At 39.9% G+C, this 19,190-nt stretch overlaps 1 protein-coding gene across 1 annotated transcript in view; it reads left to right on the forward strand.

Annotated features, from left to right (window-relative positions):
- The window catches only part of EFHC1 (EF-hand domain containing 1), a 67,565-nt gene that overhangs the window by 27,471 nt on the left and 20,904 nt on the right, over positions 1 to 19,190 (forward strand). The window contains exons 6-9 of the mRNA XM_045498524.1: positions 387 to 607; positions 4,975 to 5,115; positions 13,673 to 13,886; positions 14,279 to 14,426. Coding sequence (XP_045354480.1) covers positions 387 to 607; positions 4,975 to 5,115; positions 13,673 to 13,886; positions 14,279 to 14,426 — 724 coding nt within the window. The remainder of the gene's footprint in view (positions 1 to 386; positions 608 to 4,974; positions 5,116 to 13,672; positions 13,887 to 14,278; positions 14,427 to 19,190) is intronic.

The raw sequence follows: 19,190 nt of genomic DNA on the forward strand, positions 1-19,190 counted from the left end.
CTAATATATTGGGTAAGCGAGTAAATAGATGGAACGTTGTACTAAATGACTTGGATCCCTCCCTCTAGATCTGGTACTCCATAGAAGGACATTTATTCTTTCCTCCTGTAAAGATTTCTTCTAAGCATGAATTCTGCTAAGATTAGTGACCTGTACTGATAGTTCAAGCTGAATATGAGAGAGAGACTTCACGGAAACCATCTAGGATGTTATTTCTGTATCCTATCAACAGATGGAAATACACAGCTTACTGTTCTGCTGGGAAAGTAGAGGAGTCCCTGATCCTTGACCAGAACTAGAGACCACGCTCTCTCAACTTCCCAAGAATCTCAGTCTTTCCCATCCTCATCCCTTTTCTTTCCTCTCTCCCTATTATCTTACGTTAGAGAACTTTCCTCAGTGTGTGCTGGAAATCTCCGATCAAGAGGTGTTGGAATGGTATACTGCCAAAGACTTCATCGTGGGAAAACCGATCACTATCCTTGGGAGAACCTTCTTCATTTATGACTGTGATCCTTTTACTCGGCAGTATTACAAAGAAAAGTTTGGAATCTCTGATTTACCACGAATTGACGTGAGCAAGAAGGAACCACCTCCTGTGAAACAGGTAATGGAACACTAGTTCTGAGTATAGGAAGAGAATTAAATCTTTTGATACAGAGGTTTAAGAAAAAGAAAAAAAAAAAAGACTCGTGTGAATACCGAATAAAAAACAGACAAAACATGAGAAATAAAGTTGGTTCACAGAAGAAGAAATACAAATGGTTAGTGAACATACAAAAAGACCCTCAACTTAACTGATAATAAAAGAAAAATAGAAATGAAAATAATGAGGTTTTGGGTCAATTTGATTTAAAAGACTCAAGATATCCAGTGTTTGCCCTGGTGTGAAGAAATGGACATTTTCTTTCTTTCTTTTTTTTTTAAATTTTATTTTTTTAAGTAATCTCTATGCCCACTGTGGGGCTCAAATCCACAACTCCAAGACCAAGAGTCGCTCCACTGACTAAGCCTGCCGGGTGCCCTGAAATGGACATTTTCATGTAGTGTTAATAGGAGAGCCAGTAGGAAAAACCTTTCTGAAGGGCAGTGTCATCATTTTAATTTTTTCAAAATAAAATATCCTTGAACTAGAAAATCTTGTTTGGGGACTATAAAAAGATATGTGTTAGGATGTGTACTGTAGCATTATTTATAATAAAGTGTAAGGAGATTGGCAGAATATAATATAATGAGAAGACTATAAGACTGTAAGACTGGTTAAAAAGAAAAGAAGTAGTTTCTGCAGATTAACATGGAAAAATGTCCATCACATTTGTAAGTGAATGTGTTTACGTGATACAGCACTATGTGTATAAAAACCACTGTTCACAGTGGTTAGTTCAACATGTGGGAATGGAGAGGTAGGGAGGGAAGTGTGAGATGATCAGGGACCTTTCTTTTTATATTCTGTGTGCTTTTAGTTTATCTTTCTATAGCAAGCCTTGTATTACTTTCATAATTTTGTTTTCATTTTTATTTAAAAAAGACATCTTTTAAAATTCCAGACTGCTAGGGTATTTCATTGATCCTTGCCTATTTGTCAAACCCTTTTCCTTAAAAACTGATTGGGAGCAAAACTGAAGCTGATTAATGGAGATACTGGAAGATGGCTTTCTTTTGTTGCAACATAGCTTTCCTAACCCTGAAATTTAGTTCTGTGTACCAGAGTCCACTCTGATCTGAGAGTAAGGTCATGGTACTTTTACGTGCACCAAAATAGTAATCTGATAGACTTCAGCCTTCAGAGTGGTTCAGTCACATATTTTAGAAATTCAAATAAGAATTTCCTGTGTTAAAAATTACACATTATACAGCAAGTTCAAGAAATATCTATTGTATTAAGGCAGCACAGTTTCATAGGCTGCAAAATGCTGGTGCCTGTCACACACGTTTGGGTCCAGAGTAACGCATACAACTTCTTTGGTCTAAAATAGGTATAAAATAGGGGCGCCTGGGTGGCGCAGTCGGTTAAGCGTCCGACTTCAGCCAGGTCACGATCTCGCGGTCCGTGAGTTCGAGCCCCGCGTCGGGCTCTGGGCTGATGGCTCAGAGCCTGGAGCCTGTTTCCGATTCTGTGTCTCCCTCTCTCTCTGCCCCTCCCCCGTTCATGCTCTGTCTCTCTCTGTCCCAAAAATAAAAATAAACGTTGAAAAAAAAAATTAAAAAAATAATAAAATAAAATAAAATAAAATAGGTATAAAATAGGGTATTAATACCTGTGATCCACCTTTATATTGCCACTCTGTGTGTAAGATAATGTCATGGCTCTTTCTTTTCAAAAGAAAGATGTAAATGGAAGGATGGAATTATTGAATTCCTGCAGCCCAGGCCTCTGCCTTCCCCTGATCAGCTGCCCTGCTGCTCGCACTGAGCCTCCAATTATACTGAATTATGTATGGTTCTGCCAGTACAGCCTTCTGTTTCGCTCTCCTGGACTTTTGCTGATGCTCTTCCACTTGCTTGAACCACTTTTCACTTTTCCATTATTTCTTTACATGGCTCTTCCTTCTCCTCCCAGACAAACGGGCTTCTCTAAAGCTCCTGGCAGGGCTAATCACCTCTCCTGTGTGTTCCTGGGGTCCTGTACCTCCCTCTGCCAGCACTGGTCTATTATATTAGAATATCTGTCTATGAATCTTTTCTACTAGACTGTAAGTTCTTTGAGGGCAGAGAGCACTTAACACGGTGCCTAGCAAATAGGACACATTTGGTATGTTTCTTGAACTGGACAAGAAGACTACCTATAAAGTATGTATTTGTTCCCCAAAGAGGCAAGTGATATCTTAGGCAAGCCTTTTAGAACCAACATTTCATACAAACAGTTACAAAGAAGGATTTGGATTTTGGTATGCTATGAGTTCCCAGGGGCAATAAAACTTGTAGAAGGAAGTATGGATGATGATAGTACCTTTCTCTGTCAGCTTTTTCTCTGATAGAACTCCTTATCAATGAATGGACTCATTGATTAAGATTTACAATAAGGCCCTTTTGCCTACCCCCAAATTTTAGGGTAGCATTTGATGCAATATACAGGAAAAAGTACCGTAGGAGAGATTTAGATTTTTTAAATGTTTATTTACTTTTGAGACAGAGTGTATGAACAGGGGAGGGGCAGAGAGAATGGGGGACAGAGGATCTGCTCTTGACAGCAGTGAGCCTGATGTGGGGCTTGAACTCACAAACTGTGAGATCATGACGTGAGCCAAAGTCAGTCCAAGGTCACACCGCAAAGTACAAGTGTGACTCTGTTAAATGTCAGACATCTTTACAAGAAGGAACCTGACCTAACCAAGAGGTAGGGTGGAGAGGGATTGCAATAAAATGGAGCACTCATGAAAAGGCTATGATCCATCTTTTGACTGATCAAAGCCTTTGAGTCCAGAATACATCTGCTTCCCATCCTTTTACTATCATCTTTTTCTCCTAACCTCTCTTCTAAAGAAAGGAAAGGGAAGGAAGGCTTCAATAAAGAGCAGAGAGACCTAAAGAACCACTGTAGATTTTGGTTTGTTTTGCCCTATCTCGGTCACCCTATATAATAAAACTAATTCTGCATCCACACATATGGCACGTTAGTCATAGTAAGCTCTGTCTGCCTGTCTATGAAAGTATTTGTTGGAAATGAGTAGGAGAGAGCTACTTACCAAACAGCAAACACCTTTCAGCTCTCCTTAGTCATTACATTTCAGTCATTTAAACACTGAACAATGTAGTTGGAAAGCAGGGATGGGAAGCCATAGCTGGGTCTAGAGGGATAAAGCTAGAGCCAAGCCTATGGTCAGGGATAGAAGTGGGTATGAAGTGGACATATTCATGACACTTAGGTCAGGCTGATCTGTTAGCTGAGGAAGAAATAAACATGAATCTGTTGGATGTGTTCTGTTTCTACTGAGAACACAGACTCCTGGCTGTCATGCCAAAATCAAGAAATAAAAATATTAGAAATATGGAGATAAATAGGAAAAAAGCACAAACCAAGCCTTGGCCTCCCCCGACTCCAACACACACACACACACACACACACACACAGACACACACACACACACACACACACACTTTGGGTGAACTGAGAAAACAGTTTCCAGATCGTTAGGCTGAGGCCCACACCCTAGAGCAAAGAAGTCACGGAGCCTTGGGCTTCTCCATGGTAGGATGATCACAAGGGCCAGGATTAGGAGTAGGGCCAGCTGCTGCTTTGGCAGGAAGGGGTCAGTGGACATCAGCAACACAAGAGTCACACCCTTTCCTTGTCCGTGGTTTCACTCTTCATGGTTTCAGTTACTGGTAGTCAACTGCAGTCTGGAAGCACATGATCCTCCTCCTGATGTATCATCAGAAGGTCAATAGTAGCCAAACACTGTCACAACGCCTATGTCACTCACCTCATGTCATCTCATTACGTAGGCATTTTATCATCTCGTGTCCTCACAAGATGAAGATGAAGTGTGGGTGCAGTACATCAAGATATTTTGAGAGAAAGAGCCCACATTCACATAACTTCTATTGTAGTATGTTGTTACAATTGTTCTATTTTATAATTAGTTATTGTTGTTAATCTCTTCCTGTGCCTACTGTATACTTTCTTCATGGGTACGTATGAGAAAGAGAATAGTATATATAGGGTCAAGGCATCTACCGGGGGTCTTGGGACATACCCCCCCATGGGTAAAGGGGACGACTGTACTTTCAATCTAGCCCTGACGGTTGCTCTGTAGCATCATCAGCCACTCCTATGGGAAGCGATCATGGTGTAAAGTCTATATATAAAAAGGAATGGAAAATGCAATGTTACATTTTCTGAATACAGTACATTCTTATATATAGAAATTGCTTTTGAATAAGTATTTTCTAGATTTTTAAAAAATAAACTTAGTTACCTTTAATGTAATTTTAACGCAAATATCATCTGCTTTACTTCTTGTATTTCTTCAGGAATTACCTCCTTATAACGGCTATGGACTAGTTGAAGACTCTGCTCAGAATTGCTTTGTTCTCATTCCAAAAGCTCCAAAAAAAGATGTTATGAAAATGCTGATGGACGATAACAAGGTGCTTCGTTATTTGGCTGCACTGGTGAGGAGGACTTTCATGTGCTGAGATTCTGTTCTGTCTTGGTGCCCGGTTGTCCATTTTGTCTGTAAGCTGTGGAATATCAGCTCTCAGAGTTGTGTGTTACTTGAGCAAGGCATGAGATCCAATCCCCAACCTTTGGGCAGGTTGGATAGTATTAGGGGTGGTGCCCTGAACCCACACCTAGCTCTAGTTCTATTTCCTATAACCATCTTTAGTAGATCATTAATCTCTCCCTACCCCCTTAACTTTTGACTGACATGTTTGCCTTTTTTATTAAGTAATTATGAAAGTCTGACACAGTCAAGTTATTTGTATACCTGTGTGCAGTCGAGGGTACTGTGTTTTCCTTGAGGATAGGGACCATATCTCACTAATTTTTATCATTACCTTTGACATCTAGGTTGATGCATTTTATATTCATTAAATGTAATAAATGGAATCATACCAGTTCAATACATATTGCCTTTGAGAGGTCATATGGCTAGTGGTTAAGAGCATGGGTTTGGAAACAGGCATAAATTTAAATCCCTAATATTCTACTCATTGGCTGAATTACCTGAGGCAAATTCCGGATGGGAATTCAAAGGATAATGCCTTTTAAAATGGAAAATGTGTAGAAATAGGAATGTAAGCATTTTATTTAGAAATATGGACATAAATAGAAATTGAAATAAGTTACTTCTGGAAATAGGAATTGGGAGTGTGGAGAGGTGGGCCAGGTGACTTTTCAAATTGTATGCATATATTTGAAAGAATAAAAATGTAATCAAATATTTTTCTAAAATATAGTTGGCTAATATATTTTAGAAAAATGTTGAACAAAGCTTTAAGTACAAGGAGTCCTAGCAAACTTTAGGCCAACTAGCACACTTCACACCACAAAAATTCTGATTGGTGAATGCTTTATATTTTTACCAAGTTCTCTGAGTTACAGTTAAAGTTCAGGATGCTTCTTGAATTATGATGTAGTAACCGTAAGCTCCGTGAGGACCAGGATCATGTCTCTCTAGACTTTGTAGATATTTGGTAACTGTTGGTTGAATGGGTAAGTTTTTTTACACATACACTACCCATGAGTTAGGCAATATAATATTATGCATATTTTATGTTTCAAAACATAAGAATCGGAGAGGCTAGTTGGTTTGTCCCAGGGGTTAATGGTGCTTAGGCAGAGGCAGCACTAGAACTCGGCCTTCTGAGTCCAGCCCACCATTCTTTTTTCTTTTTTTAAAGAGTACATTTCTATTTTATTATTTTTTAATTTCTTTAATGTTTATTTTTGGGAGAGAGAGAGAGACAGAGCGTGAACAGGCGAGGGGCAGAGAGAGAGGGAAACACAGAATCCAAAGCAGGCTCCAGGCTCTGAGATGTCAGCACTGAGCTGGACGTGGGGCTCGAACTCACAGACTGCAAGATCATGACCTGAGCCGAAGTTGGACACTTAACTGACTGAGCCACCCAGGCGCCCCTAGTACATTTCTATTTTACAGTGTAAATAATTTGGGGAATATGACAGTACCTCCAGTATAAGCAATTTTAGTGCTGCCATCTTATATGTGAGCAAGGCAGTAGAAAAGAGTATCATGGGTGTTTTTACTACAGAGAAATACCACAGCCCTGAAGAAAGTGACATGAAAAGCCATCATGAGGAAGGAAGCTAGAAAACAAATCTTATCCCTGCAGCTCTGAGAACCCTCAGCAGCCCGGTATTCTTTTGATTAAGAACCAGTATAACACTTAGTCTGTGAGAAGGGAAAAGGGCTCACGTGAGTTTGTAAATTACATAATTGTAGTTTACCTCCCATGCCTGCAAATCATGGAAAAATTATTATATTCTATAATTGATTACAAAAATTCCTATGAATAATGTTAGATATTGCTAAGTGAAGAGAAAAAAATACATTTATATTGACTGCAGTGTTCTATATTCACAAATAACCTGGGCAAATGTGATATATCACAAAAGTTTGAAGAGTCAGTAGAAGACTTCTATTTCTAACAATGATAGACTCCCTCTTGTTGAAGGTAACTAGAAGAATTGGTGTGTGTGCCTGTGTGTGTGTGTGTGTGTGTGTGTGTGTGTGTGTGTGTGTGTATGTCTTTACTACTGTGTGAAGGTGCTGGACAATAAGATGTGAAGAATCATTGAGCAAAACCACGGAAATATTGAAAACCAGAGAGGTGAGCCTGGCAGGTGCAGCCATTTTTCCTCTGGGAATTGTGCTGGTTGCGGTGGAAGCACCTACGAGGGCAAATATTGGAATGTAGGGCCCATCAAATGCAGAAGTAGCTGGTAAACCCTCTGTACTTTAGTCCATAAGTGCATAATCCTTGAAGGGACTATTGTCTGGCTTTGAATTGTCTCAGTCCCTGAAGTGTCTCAGTTCCAGAAATCAGATTAATGTGATCCTAGACACCTAATGACCCAGGTGTCTGGCAGAAGCAAATCAAATTCTTTGAAGATAGCATCATCATAAGCTTCGAACTATTTCTACAAACAATGTGAAAAATATAATATATGGCATTTATTCAAAAAAGCAATATTAATAACACGGTGTCCAGACACAAGGCAAGATGACGTGAAGAAAAATGAACACAAATGATAGACAATAGAAGTAGGTCCACAGGAGCTTCAAATGCTGGTGTTACCAAACTCAAACTTAAAAAACAAACAATATTTATTGTGTTTAAGGCGAAAGAGGATAAGATTGAGGACTTCAGCAGAGAACAAGAAACAGAGTATTTCAGTTTTGAAAAATTATTGCAGGAATAAAGGGATAAAACTAAACGCAGGAAAGTATTTGATAAAATTCACCTATTATGACTTCAAAACAAAACTCTTAGTAAGTAGGGTATAAAAGGGAATTTCCTTAGTCTGATGAAGAGTATTTTTCAAAAATCTACTAAGTATTCATTCAAACAGCAGACTTAGTGATGAAATGTTGAGTGTGTATTCTCTGAGACTAGGAACAAGGTAAGACTGCTATCACCCCTTCTAGTCAACATTGTACTGGAGGTCCTAGCAAGAGCAGTAAAACAATAAGAAAAATAAAAGGTATGAGGATTAAAAAGGAAGATAATTATCATTATCTAAAATAAAGGATTATATATGTGGAAAATCACAAAGGATCTACATTATGTGTAGATTCTACATTAGTAGAATCCATGTATAAATGGCAACAAAAAATAAAGTTGGAAAAATGCCATTTACCATAGCTTCAAAAATATTTCTAGGAATAAAACAAAACATGTTTAATACCAAAAAGATTATTGAGAGAAAATTAAAGAAGACCTAAATAAATGAAGGGACATACCATGTTCACCACTTAAAATATTCAGTATTATAAAGATAATTTGCCACAAGTTGGTCTATGGTTTCAAAACAATTGCAGTCAAAATCCCAAAGTGTTTTTATTTTTGCAGAACTTGGCAAATTGATTCTATAATTTGTGTGGAGATGCAAGGTACCAAGAATAGCCAAGACACTGGAGAACAAGATCAGTGGAATTTGTTCTCCAAAATACCACAGTATATTAAAAAGTCACATAAAGTAATTAAGGCAATATGGTATTGGTACAACGATAGGTATTTATAGCATGGAATCAAATAAATTAACTGAGAAACAGACCCCCACCCACTTAAGAAAAATGACAAATATGGTCCTTCAGAAGGCGCTAGAAAGGGCAGGTCTCCAATAAATGGTATCAGAACAATCAGATATCCATATCCATATGGGGAGTAAGAAGAAAATTTGATCTCACCTCACACCAAAAATGGGAATCAATTCTGGGTGGATTGAAGACTTAAATGTAAAAGGCAAAGCAGTCAAACATCCTGATGATAATATAATCTTTGTAGTAAGGAAAGATTTTTTTTAGCAGGACACAAAGAGCAGTAATTGTTTTAAAAATGGGTAAATTTGACCCAGTAAGATGGAAAGTTTCTGTTCCTCAAAAAGCACCATTAAGAGAGTAAAAAGAGCAAGGTCAGAGTGGGAGAAGATGTTACTATAGAAATCAACGGGGCACCTGGGGGGCTCAGTCAGTTAAGTGTCCAACTCTTGGTTTCAGCTCAGGTCATGATCAGTTGGTGAGATCGAGCCTCACATTGGGCTCTGGGCTGACAGAGGGGTGGCTGCTTGGGGTTCGTTCTCTCTCATCTCTCTCTCTCAAAATACATAAATAAACTTAAAAAAAGAGAAATCAACAAAGAAATTATATACAGAACATATAATAAAGAGTCTAAAATCATTTTTTTAAATGAGCCAGAAACCACTATTTTGTGAAACAGGATATCCAAAAAGCCAACAAACCTAAGGAAAGGTACACAGCCTCTTTAGTGATCAGTGAAGCACAAATTCTAACTGCCCTGAATTGCCTCTACTCACCTACCAGGATTATTACATGTGAGAACATGAAACAATACGAATTCTCTTACTTTTAGTGACTTAGTTAGGAAAACAGTTTGGCATAATCAAGTATACTAGATTGTGCCAAAATGGAACACTACACGCACACCAAAAAATAAGAATGTCCTTAGCAGCATAATTCATGATAGCCAAAAATAGACCTAAATGTCCATCTATAGGAAACTGGATAAACAAATTATAGCATATTATACAATAATTTGAATTCTGCTCAGCAATGAAAATGAATCAACTATAGCTACAAATAACAAGGATAAATCACCACAAACATAACTTGGAATGTAAGAATCCAGACACAAGGGGCACCTGGGTGGCTCAGTTGGTTAAGCGTCTAACTTCAGTTCAGGTCATGCTCACAGTTCATGGGTTTGAGTCCCATGTCAGGCTCTCTGCTGTCAGGATTGAGCCCACTTTGGATCCTCTGTCCCCCTCTCTCTCTGCTCCTCCCCTGCTCACGCTCATATTCTTGCACTCTCTCTCTCAAAAAATAAACTTAAAAAAAAAGTATTTAAAATAATCCAGAGACAAAAGAATACATACATATTACAAAATTTCATTTTTATGAAGATTAAAAAAAACAGGCAAAACAGAACTGTTTAGGGATGCCAGCTTTCTAGTAAAACAAAGCAAAGAAAACTTTAGGGAGGGATAGGATGTTGATTGGAGAGGTTTTCCAGATTCCATCAATGTTCTGTTTCTTGATCTGGGTGGTGGTTACACATTGTTCATACTTTATGAAAATTCTTTGAACTGTACATTTTTGGCTTTTTTGTAGTGTTTCTCTGTATTGTATTTCATAGTAAAGTGTGTGTGTGTGTGTGTGTGTGTGTGTGTGTGTGTGTGTGTGTATACAGATTTAAAAGAACACCAGCAGAACTATTAGTAAAGAAGTAGTGGTTATCTTCTCATGGGCAAGAAGAAAGAGGTGGTATTCTGGTCATGGTAATTTTCAAAGGTTTTTACCTGACCTAGTTAGTGAAGTAGAGGGTGTATTCATTTAGTTCATCACAAAAGCTCTGGAGGATGAAAGAAGTGTGCCTGACAGTAAGAGGGGCCTCAGAATATGGGGACTCCAGAAGAAAAGACAGAAATTCACAAGAAGGAAGTATGTTGGCACAGTGATCAGAGACAAAGACAATTAAGTTCTCTTGATTTCAGACATATACTGCACATGTTCTGAGGAAATCAAGTATGCTATAAACCCAGGTAGGCAGTTGGTGCCTAAGTAAAAATATGCTAGGGAAATATCCAGGGCTCAGAGTGGAGTGCTAACTGACAAACTTGGGGAAGCTTGAAAAGAGCATAAGGACGTAACTTGAGCAGTGGTCTCCACGGCAGCAGGCTTGCCCTTCCAACGAGCCTGGGGACAGCATATAATCCATGGGGGTGTGAAGAAAATATTACAGCCTCTGTTTATAATTTATTATGAGTGCATGTATTTTATAGACTCTGATGTTTTTTTTTTAATTTTTTTTTCAACGTTTTTTTATTTTTGGGACAGAGAGAGACAGAGCATGAACGGGGGAGGGGCAGAGAGAGAGGGAGACACAGAATCGGAAACAGGCTCCAGGCTCTGAGCCATCAGCCCTGAGCCCGACATGGGGCTCGAACTCACGGACCGCGAGATTGTGACCTTAGCCTCTGATGTTTTTACATGTACTTTGTAGTGCACAGAACATGTTTATATAGAAGAACATATGTTGCATTATTCATTCACTCATTCATTCAACAAATATTAGAGAACGACTTTGGGCTTGGCATAGTTCTGGGCATTGAGGGTACAGCGGAAAACAAGACAAACATTCTGTAAAAAGTAAAGCCGGAGACAGAGTGATGGGGGAAGGGCTCATTTATACTGGAAGATAAGGGAAATGCTGGGGGAGGTGGGGGACCACAGAGTACAGGAGAATGGCCAGAATGAATGGCCGAGGGAGCTACCAGTGGCATATCTGAGGGAACTACATCTGATGCAGAGGTGGTGTACAGGGAATGCAAGGTAGAGAGATTGCCATGAAGATGGGGTCAGGCACAAGCTCAGAGCTGTGCAACCAGTGGCCTAACAAGATCAAAGGGCTAGAGTGGTGGGAGTAGTCCCCTGTGGTGCAGGCAACAAGGGATATAGGTAACAAGTCTGCAGACAATTAAAAAAATAAAACCAAAAGTTGATCTTCTTACTGTCATCACACACCTGTAATTCTAAACATCAGCAATACAATACTCATCCTCAAAGAGACAGCACCTCTGTACAGTACAATTTCAGTTAATAAATGCAGAGAGAAGAGGGCAATAAGAAATTACCACTAAGCACACACCATCACAGCAATAACTGTTGTAGATAAGATCCTTCAGTGGATGCTAAAATTAAATTCAAATCAAAGGGAAAACCTTTGAGGAGAAACAGGATTTTCATAGTGTGTGTTCCTCAAGATATTTATCAAGTGCAAAGGGAAATGTAACTTTAGAAGGGAGAAACCCAGCAGGTATCTTCTTAACCAAGTGACCACGGTCAACATCACTAATAATAAGATAAGGCAATATCATGAACTTGATATGCTGAGAAAGACATGACATTTTTTTCTGTGGTATTTTTGCCAAATGTGCAAAAATGAGATGCACAGGGATATTCACCAAAATAATTGACCATTATGGTTCAAAAGTGTCAAGGTCACAAAAGACAAAGACAGAATGAGGAACCGTCACAGTTTGGAGGAGACTGAAGAGAAACAACAGCTAAATGCAATGTGAGATCCTGTATAGGATTCTGAAACAGAAAAAGAACATAAGTGAAAAACAGGAGAAATTTGAATAAGGACAGTAATTTATTTAACAGTATTGTACATTACTGTTTACCATTACTGTGGCTTTGACCATTGTACTGTGATTATGTAAGATGCTAATATTAGGGGAAGCTTGGTGAGGGGTATATGAAAATTCCCTTTTGTTGATACAACTTTAAGTCTAATCTTAGTTCAAAATAAAAATTAAAAAATATATTTTTTTAAGTTTTAAAATAGTCCTGCCAGAGTGAACCATTGGTGTTCTTCCTGTAACCCCCTGAATATAGCCCTGTCTGTAGCCGTGCTCAGAACTTCATATTTTATTCAATGTGATGGGAATCCTCTGGAGGTTTGAGAGCAGAGGAGTGATGTGATTTGATTTTTGTTAACTATATTGTGGATATTGAAAAATTTTTTCATTGTAGGAGTATCAAAAAGGTTTGGAGACTGTTAGATTAGGGAATGGTAGGAGGAAATTATTTTACTAAAAAGAAACCCAGTGACTTTCTTTGATAAAGGAGAAATTGATATACAAGAAATTCCATGTTGTGAATGAGAAGGTATGTGTTGGAGTTAAAATTGGAGAGGATTTCAGTCAAGAATAAGCATGTCTGCATTTAGGCCTGTTCAATCTGGAATCTGTTTCTTAGGGTTCTGTGATCACTCTCAGTGATTTGATTTAGGAACAGTCTTGTCTACAAGATAGTTTCTCAGAATCAGTTTCAGCTCTATGACATTTTATTACTGATTCTCCCTTTCTTCAGTTTTATTTTTAAAAATATGTATATAAATGGATTGGTTTAAAGAACTGAACTTTGCATAATCATCTTAGTGTCCATGAAGTTGAACATAATGTCAGCCAAGAGGTCTCAAACTGTGGGCAGCCTGTGACAGAATATAGCCCACATATGTTTTGTTTGGCCCGCGTGGTGCTTTAAAAGAGTTAAGGTCAACATTTTTAAAATCTGGAGTTTTATTTTCTTTCCAAGTTTTTATTTAAATTCTAGTTAGTTAACATATAGTGTAACATTAGTTTCAGGTGTAGAATTTAGTGATTCATCACTTACATACAACACCCAGATTTCTGTCTTCTCATGAAAACTGGGAGAATCTAGCAACATTGGGCCTACTTTACCACAAGGCAGCAACCAGAGTTGAGCTGGAGCAGCCTCCTTTAAATGAGTCATGTCTATTCCAGGCTACCAGAGTCTCCCCTTGCCCCCCATCTCGTTCATTTATATTATACTTTGTATATTTGGTTTATATTTTATACCTAGTCCTATAGATATTTAAGTTTAGAGCATCTGGATAGATCATGTACCTTCATAATAACTTCCTTTCTTCTCCTTTCTAGGACTCTCCCATCCCAGAAGACAAAGACCGCCGATTTGTCTTCTCTTATTTTCTAGCCAGTGACATGATCAGTATCTTTGAGCCGCCTGTTCGCAATTCTGGCATCATTGGTGGCAAGTACCTTGGCAGAACTAAAGTTGTTAAGCCGTCCTCGTCAGTGGAAAACCCCATCTACTATGGCCCTACTGACTTCTTCATTGGTGCTGTGATTGAGGGTAGGTCTAAACATGGTTTAGCTTTCCTACCCACCAAGTGAATGGATTCTTCTTAGTTGGAATTTAATTCATTTAACTCTTGTAAAAGGCAGGTAGGCTATATTCCAGCTGAAATAAAGCTTGTATGCTTATATATGTGATACAGTGTCTTAATCTGTTTCCTTATCAATTAACTAGAAGTTGGTTGCATTTGTGGGCTATGGATGTAGGCCCTGACTTCCTGAGCAAACTGAGCAAACTACTGCATATTAGTTTAGAGAACTATTGAAAATTCAGTCATCTAGTTCACAAATGCCTATCTGAATTTCTCATTGGAGGATCAGTGTTATTTTACCCCTAATTGGATGATTAAAGGCATAACCAACCTAAGCCTATTTCTACCCTCTCCCCAGTGTTTGGCCACCGGTTCATCATCCTTGATACGGATGACTATGTTTTGAAGTACATGGAGAGCAATGCTGCCCAGTATTCGCCAGAAGCACTCTTGTCCATTCAGAACCGTGTTCAAAAGCGAGAAGCTCCTGCACCGGAATTGGAAAAGTATGTTTGCCTGTCTGGGGTCCACTTTGGCTTTGGCACATATAAGATATTTAGGAAATACGTCTTGGTAAAATAGATGGGTAATCACATTTTAGATTTTCAGATTTCCCTCACCAAATGGGAGTTATTAGACATACGCAAAAGGCTTCCTGAGTCCATGATCATAATTAGAAACTTAGAACTTTTTCAACTTCATTTACTTAGCAAATAATTATTGAATGCCTAGTAGGTATCAGATACTCTCACTAAGCCCTTGGGCTTTTTATCAGTCAGCAGAATAGATGAGAAGTTGCTCTTCTCATGGAGTTGACCTTATAAGCAGTAGGAGGGAGACAGCCAATAAACAACACAGTAGGTGATGGGTGGTATGGAAAAGTGGAGGACAATAGGAGGATAAGGATTTCTAGAGAGTGATGGTAGGTTGCAGTTGATGTGGGGAGCCTGGCACACCTAGAGAAGGTGACAGCGAGCAAACACTTGAAGGAAAAGGAGTTAGGTATGTGGATATGTGGGGGAGGAGCTATCCAGGAAGAGAGAATGGCAAGTGTGAAGGCCCAGCCTTCCTCGGGTACTGGCAAGAAGCAAGCAGATGGGAGCCGGGGAGTGAGAGGAGGGGGTGAGGGGTTAGAACCTAACAGGGGACTAGATCAGGTAGGCCCCCTGGGTCTTTGGGAAAATGTTGACTTTTCTCTGAGTGACATGGAGAGCCACTGTGGGGGGTTCTGTGTCAAGGAATGGCAAGATTTGACATGTGTTTTAAAAGAACCCCCCTGGCTCTTATGCTGAGACTAGATCAGGAGGGAGATGAGTTAGGATGATATGGTAGCAATCCAGGCAAGAGGGGATGATGTGTGACCAGGTGCATCAGTGAATGTGGGGAAAAGTGCTTTTATTCAGGATGTATTTTGAAGGTAGAGCCAATGGGACTTCAGACAGATTGTATAAAGGATTTAAGACAGTGGTTAAAAATGACTGCAAGGTTTTTGTCCTGAGCAACTGGAAGGAAGGAGTTGCCATCAACTGAGATGGGAAAGATGTGCATTATGGGTAAAGGAGGGTTTTTTTTTTTCTTTTTGGTTGGTGGAGGATTTCAGCTTTGGTTATTGTAGGAGTTCTGACAACACTGACTCCATCTTTGGCCCACCATCTTGTTCGTGCCCATACAAAGTCCCTGCTGGGGGCTGGTGTGTTCCTGGCCCAGTGGTGGTTAACGTCTGCCCTGACTGGACTGCAGGAAGGCTTGTTCTGATCTTCCCTAAAGTGGTGCATAGAAGGCCTGCTTTCAGTAACTGGTAGAGCTGGCTGGGGCACAGAAGGCCCCGAGACAGCAGGGCGGGTGGTGGGTAACTGGTAGAGATGGCTGGGGCACAGAAGGCCTGCTTTAGGTAACCAGTAAATATCCTTTGGTGCACAAATGGTAGCACTTTAGATAGCTACCCTGTGACCTCACCACCATACCCGTCGCTCCATGAAAGCTGGGGATTGAGGTCCCAACTGGATGGAGAATGGGGGCAGAGAATAGCTGGGTACTACCTGGATCCATCTACCCGACCCCCCCTGTCAGTAACTTACCCCGAAAGAAACTATATAAATGGTATGGAGCGGCTTACTTTGTTTTTCAGCCTTAAAGTGCCTTTCTGTTCCAGGGGATACTTTACTGACCCTCCTCCACCTTCTAACAGATACCCTAGGTTTAAGGTAACTATTGGATATCCAGGTAGAAATATCAAACAGGCCTTTGGATATATAAATCTGGATTTCAGGTCTGGGCTGGAGATGTAAATGTGGAAGCTGTTGGCATATAGATGATGTTTTAGGCCACAGGACTGGGTGAAATCTCTAAGGGAGTCCATTTAAATGAAGAAAATAGCTCCAAGGACTAGGCTCTGAGGCCTTCAAAAGTAAGCATCGAGGGAGGAGACTGGGAAGGACAGCTAGTGAGGCAGGAAGAAAACAAAGTGGGTGTGGTGCCCTGGAAGTCAGGTGAAGGAAGTGCAGGCCACCCTCCCTTTGCACAGAGCATGGGACCCTAAAAACAACCATGCAAAAATAATGGGAAAATTTACTGTTGTTCTGTGACCTGTAAAAATTTCGGTCAAAACATGAAAAAAACATGAATGTATAGGGACATTGAATGGTTATGAATGTATAGGGACATGAAAAAAACAGTAAAACCAGTTTTTATTTGGTACACTGTGATTTAAAACATTAGCAACATTAAGAATTAAAGTGTTTTACCTCTTTGTAAAACACTTGCCAGGGTGCCTAGGTGACTCAGTCAGTTGAGAGTCCAACTCTTGATTTTGGCTCAGGTCATGATCCCAGGGTTGTGGGATCAAGCCCCACATCGGGCTGTCTGCATTGGCGGCTCCGAACCTGCTTGGGATGGTCTCTCTCGAAACTTACCAAGACTAGGTTGAACAGTGCTTGCCTTGTTCAGAGCGAATGAGTGTCTTTTCTATGCCCTGGCAGATTGTCATAGTCCTAATTTTGGATCAGCTTTCAACATTACATTATTTTCACTTTCAATGGGGTAAAGTATCTCCTCCTATTCTTTTAATGACCATGAAGTACCTCTGAGAGTTCTTTTAATGGGAAGTTTCTCGCTGCGTCTGGGAGATCCTTATCCTTCCCGAGCACCCAGTGTCCACATTTGAGTGTTGGGCTACCTGTCCTGTCTGTGCACTCATTGAGAGTCACCAATGGTGGTGGTGACCATTTTCGTGGTCAGCTACTTCTGTACCTCCATTATGTTAGATTCCAGGTTTACTTCCAGTGTTAGAACTTTCTGTGTCTTTGCTTCACTTCCACTTTTCTTGGCCCATTTCCTTTTCAGTGATACATTTCAAATATATATTTTGCCATCTATCTGTGAGCAGAAAAATAGATACCCAGTGGCCAGTCACTGACAGACTTTGAAAAAAGTGCAATGATGGTCACTGATCGATGTGCATGTGTTGTTTGTGTGGTGATTAGTACATTGACCAGCCTGACAGTGAGTTTGTGCTTTGTGCAGTTCCTCACAGTCAATACACTGTGGTCACTGAAATTTGAACCATGTTGTTAAGGGACTGGGTCATTTAACTCAACAGTGGCAACTGAAATCCATGCATATCTGAACCTTGCAAAGGGAGAGCCTACTATATATCAAGGAAGACAGAATGAATCATTGTGTCAAATGGGGATGTAGCAATGTAGGGGGATCCAAGTGGGAGTTTCAGTAGAATGGGAAGGGCAGGAGAACCTGATGGGAGGGGATATGAGAGAGAATGGGAGGAGAGGAATTTGAGACCCTGGAATTATAGACAACTCTTTTGAGGAAGTTTGCTGTAAAGGGGAGGAAACCTGGGCAGTCAGAGGAACTAGAGTCAACAGGGAAGGTCTTTGTTTATTTTTAAGATAAAATAAATAACAGCCTATTTGTACATAAATGGGAATGAGTTTGCAGAAAGGGAAACTGACAAATGTGTGAGTGGGGAGCTTTGTGGAGAATGGGCCAGAGGATGGGACTCGGTACCTGGTGGAGACAGAAGCACCAAGCATTCATCTCTGGCACTTGTTCTCAAACTTTCTGGTCTCAGAGCACCTGTATGCTGCTAAAAATTAGTGAGGACCACAAAGAGTTTTTGTTCGTGTGGTTTTCATCTATTGATATTCACCATATTGAAAATTATATCTGAGAAATTTTTAAATATTTATTAGTTTTTTAAAAAAATAAACCCATTTCATGTTAACACAGACAACAATATTTTATTAAAAGTAACTACATTTTCCAGAGGCACCTGGGTGGCTCAGTCAATTAAGTGTTTGACTCTTGGTTTCGGGTCATGATCCCATGGTTTGTGGGGTCAACCCCTGCATTGGGCTCTGTGCTGATAGCATGGAACCTCCTTGGGATTCTCTCTCTTTGCCTCTCCCCTGTGCATGATCTCTCTCTCTCTCTCTCTCTCCCCCCCTCCCTCTCTCCCTCTCTCTCTCCCTCTCTCTCTCCCTCTCTCCCTCTCTCCCTCTCCCTCTCTCTCTCTCTCTCTCTCTCTTTCTCTCAAAGTAAATAATTTTTTTAATGACTATATTTTCCAAACAGAAAAATAGAAGAGTGGCATTGTTTTACATTTCTGCAAATCTCTTTAATGTGTGACTTTATTAATAGACGACAGCTGGGTTTTCATCTGCTTCTGTATTCAGACTGCTGTGTTACCATTGGTCATGTAATCTTTGGAAAACTCCATTGTGCATTTGTGAGAAAACAAAAGTTAAAAAGCAAATAATACTGGTTTAGTAGTATTATGAGAATAGAGCTTCCAGGAGTCCTGGGATTACTCTTTGAAACCTTGATCTATGGCAGTAGGTAGGAAGACGGACAGTGTGGGTGCAGCATCTGGAAGATGGGTGAACATGGTTGAGGGGCCCTTCTCAGTGTGCCATTTTCAGAGCAGTCATGTCACAGGAAGAGTAAGGATGGGGACATGTTGGAGGTTTCGGGAGAGAGGAGAAGCTGTGAAATACACCATTCTATTGACTATATTGATAAAATAAATATAAAAATAAAATGAAAATAAATGCATAGCATTATTTGATCTAAGAAATGAACTGGCAATTATAATTGTTATTCACCATCAATCAAAAAAATGCATCTTACTTCCGGAGTTGTAAAAAATGTGAAACAAACGTCACAGGCCTAATGAAAGACAACAGCTGTCTAGGAAAGCGGGAGGGCGCATGGACTGGACAAGCACTGTTTGGTGACTGGCAGCATTAAGGGCT

This window comes from Leopardus geoffroyi, chromosome B2 (genome assembly GCF_018350155.1).
Source record: "Leopardus geoffroyi isolate Oge1 chromosome B2, O.geoffroyi_Oge1_pat1.0, whole genome shotgun sequence".
NCBI classification, from domain to species: domain Eukaryota; kingdom Metazoa; phylum Chordata; class Mammalia; order Carnivora; family Felidae; genus Leopardus; species Leopardus geoffroyi.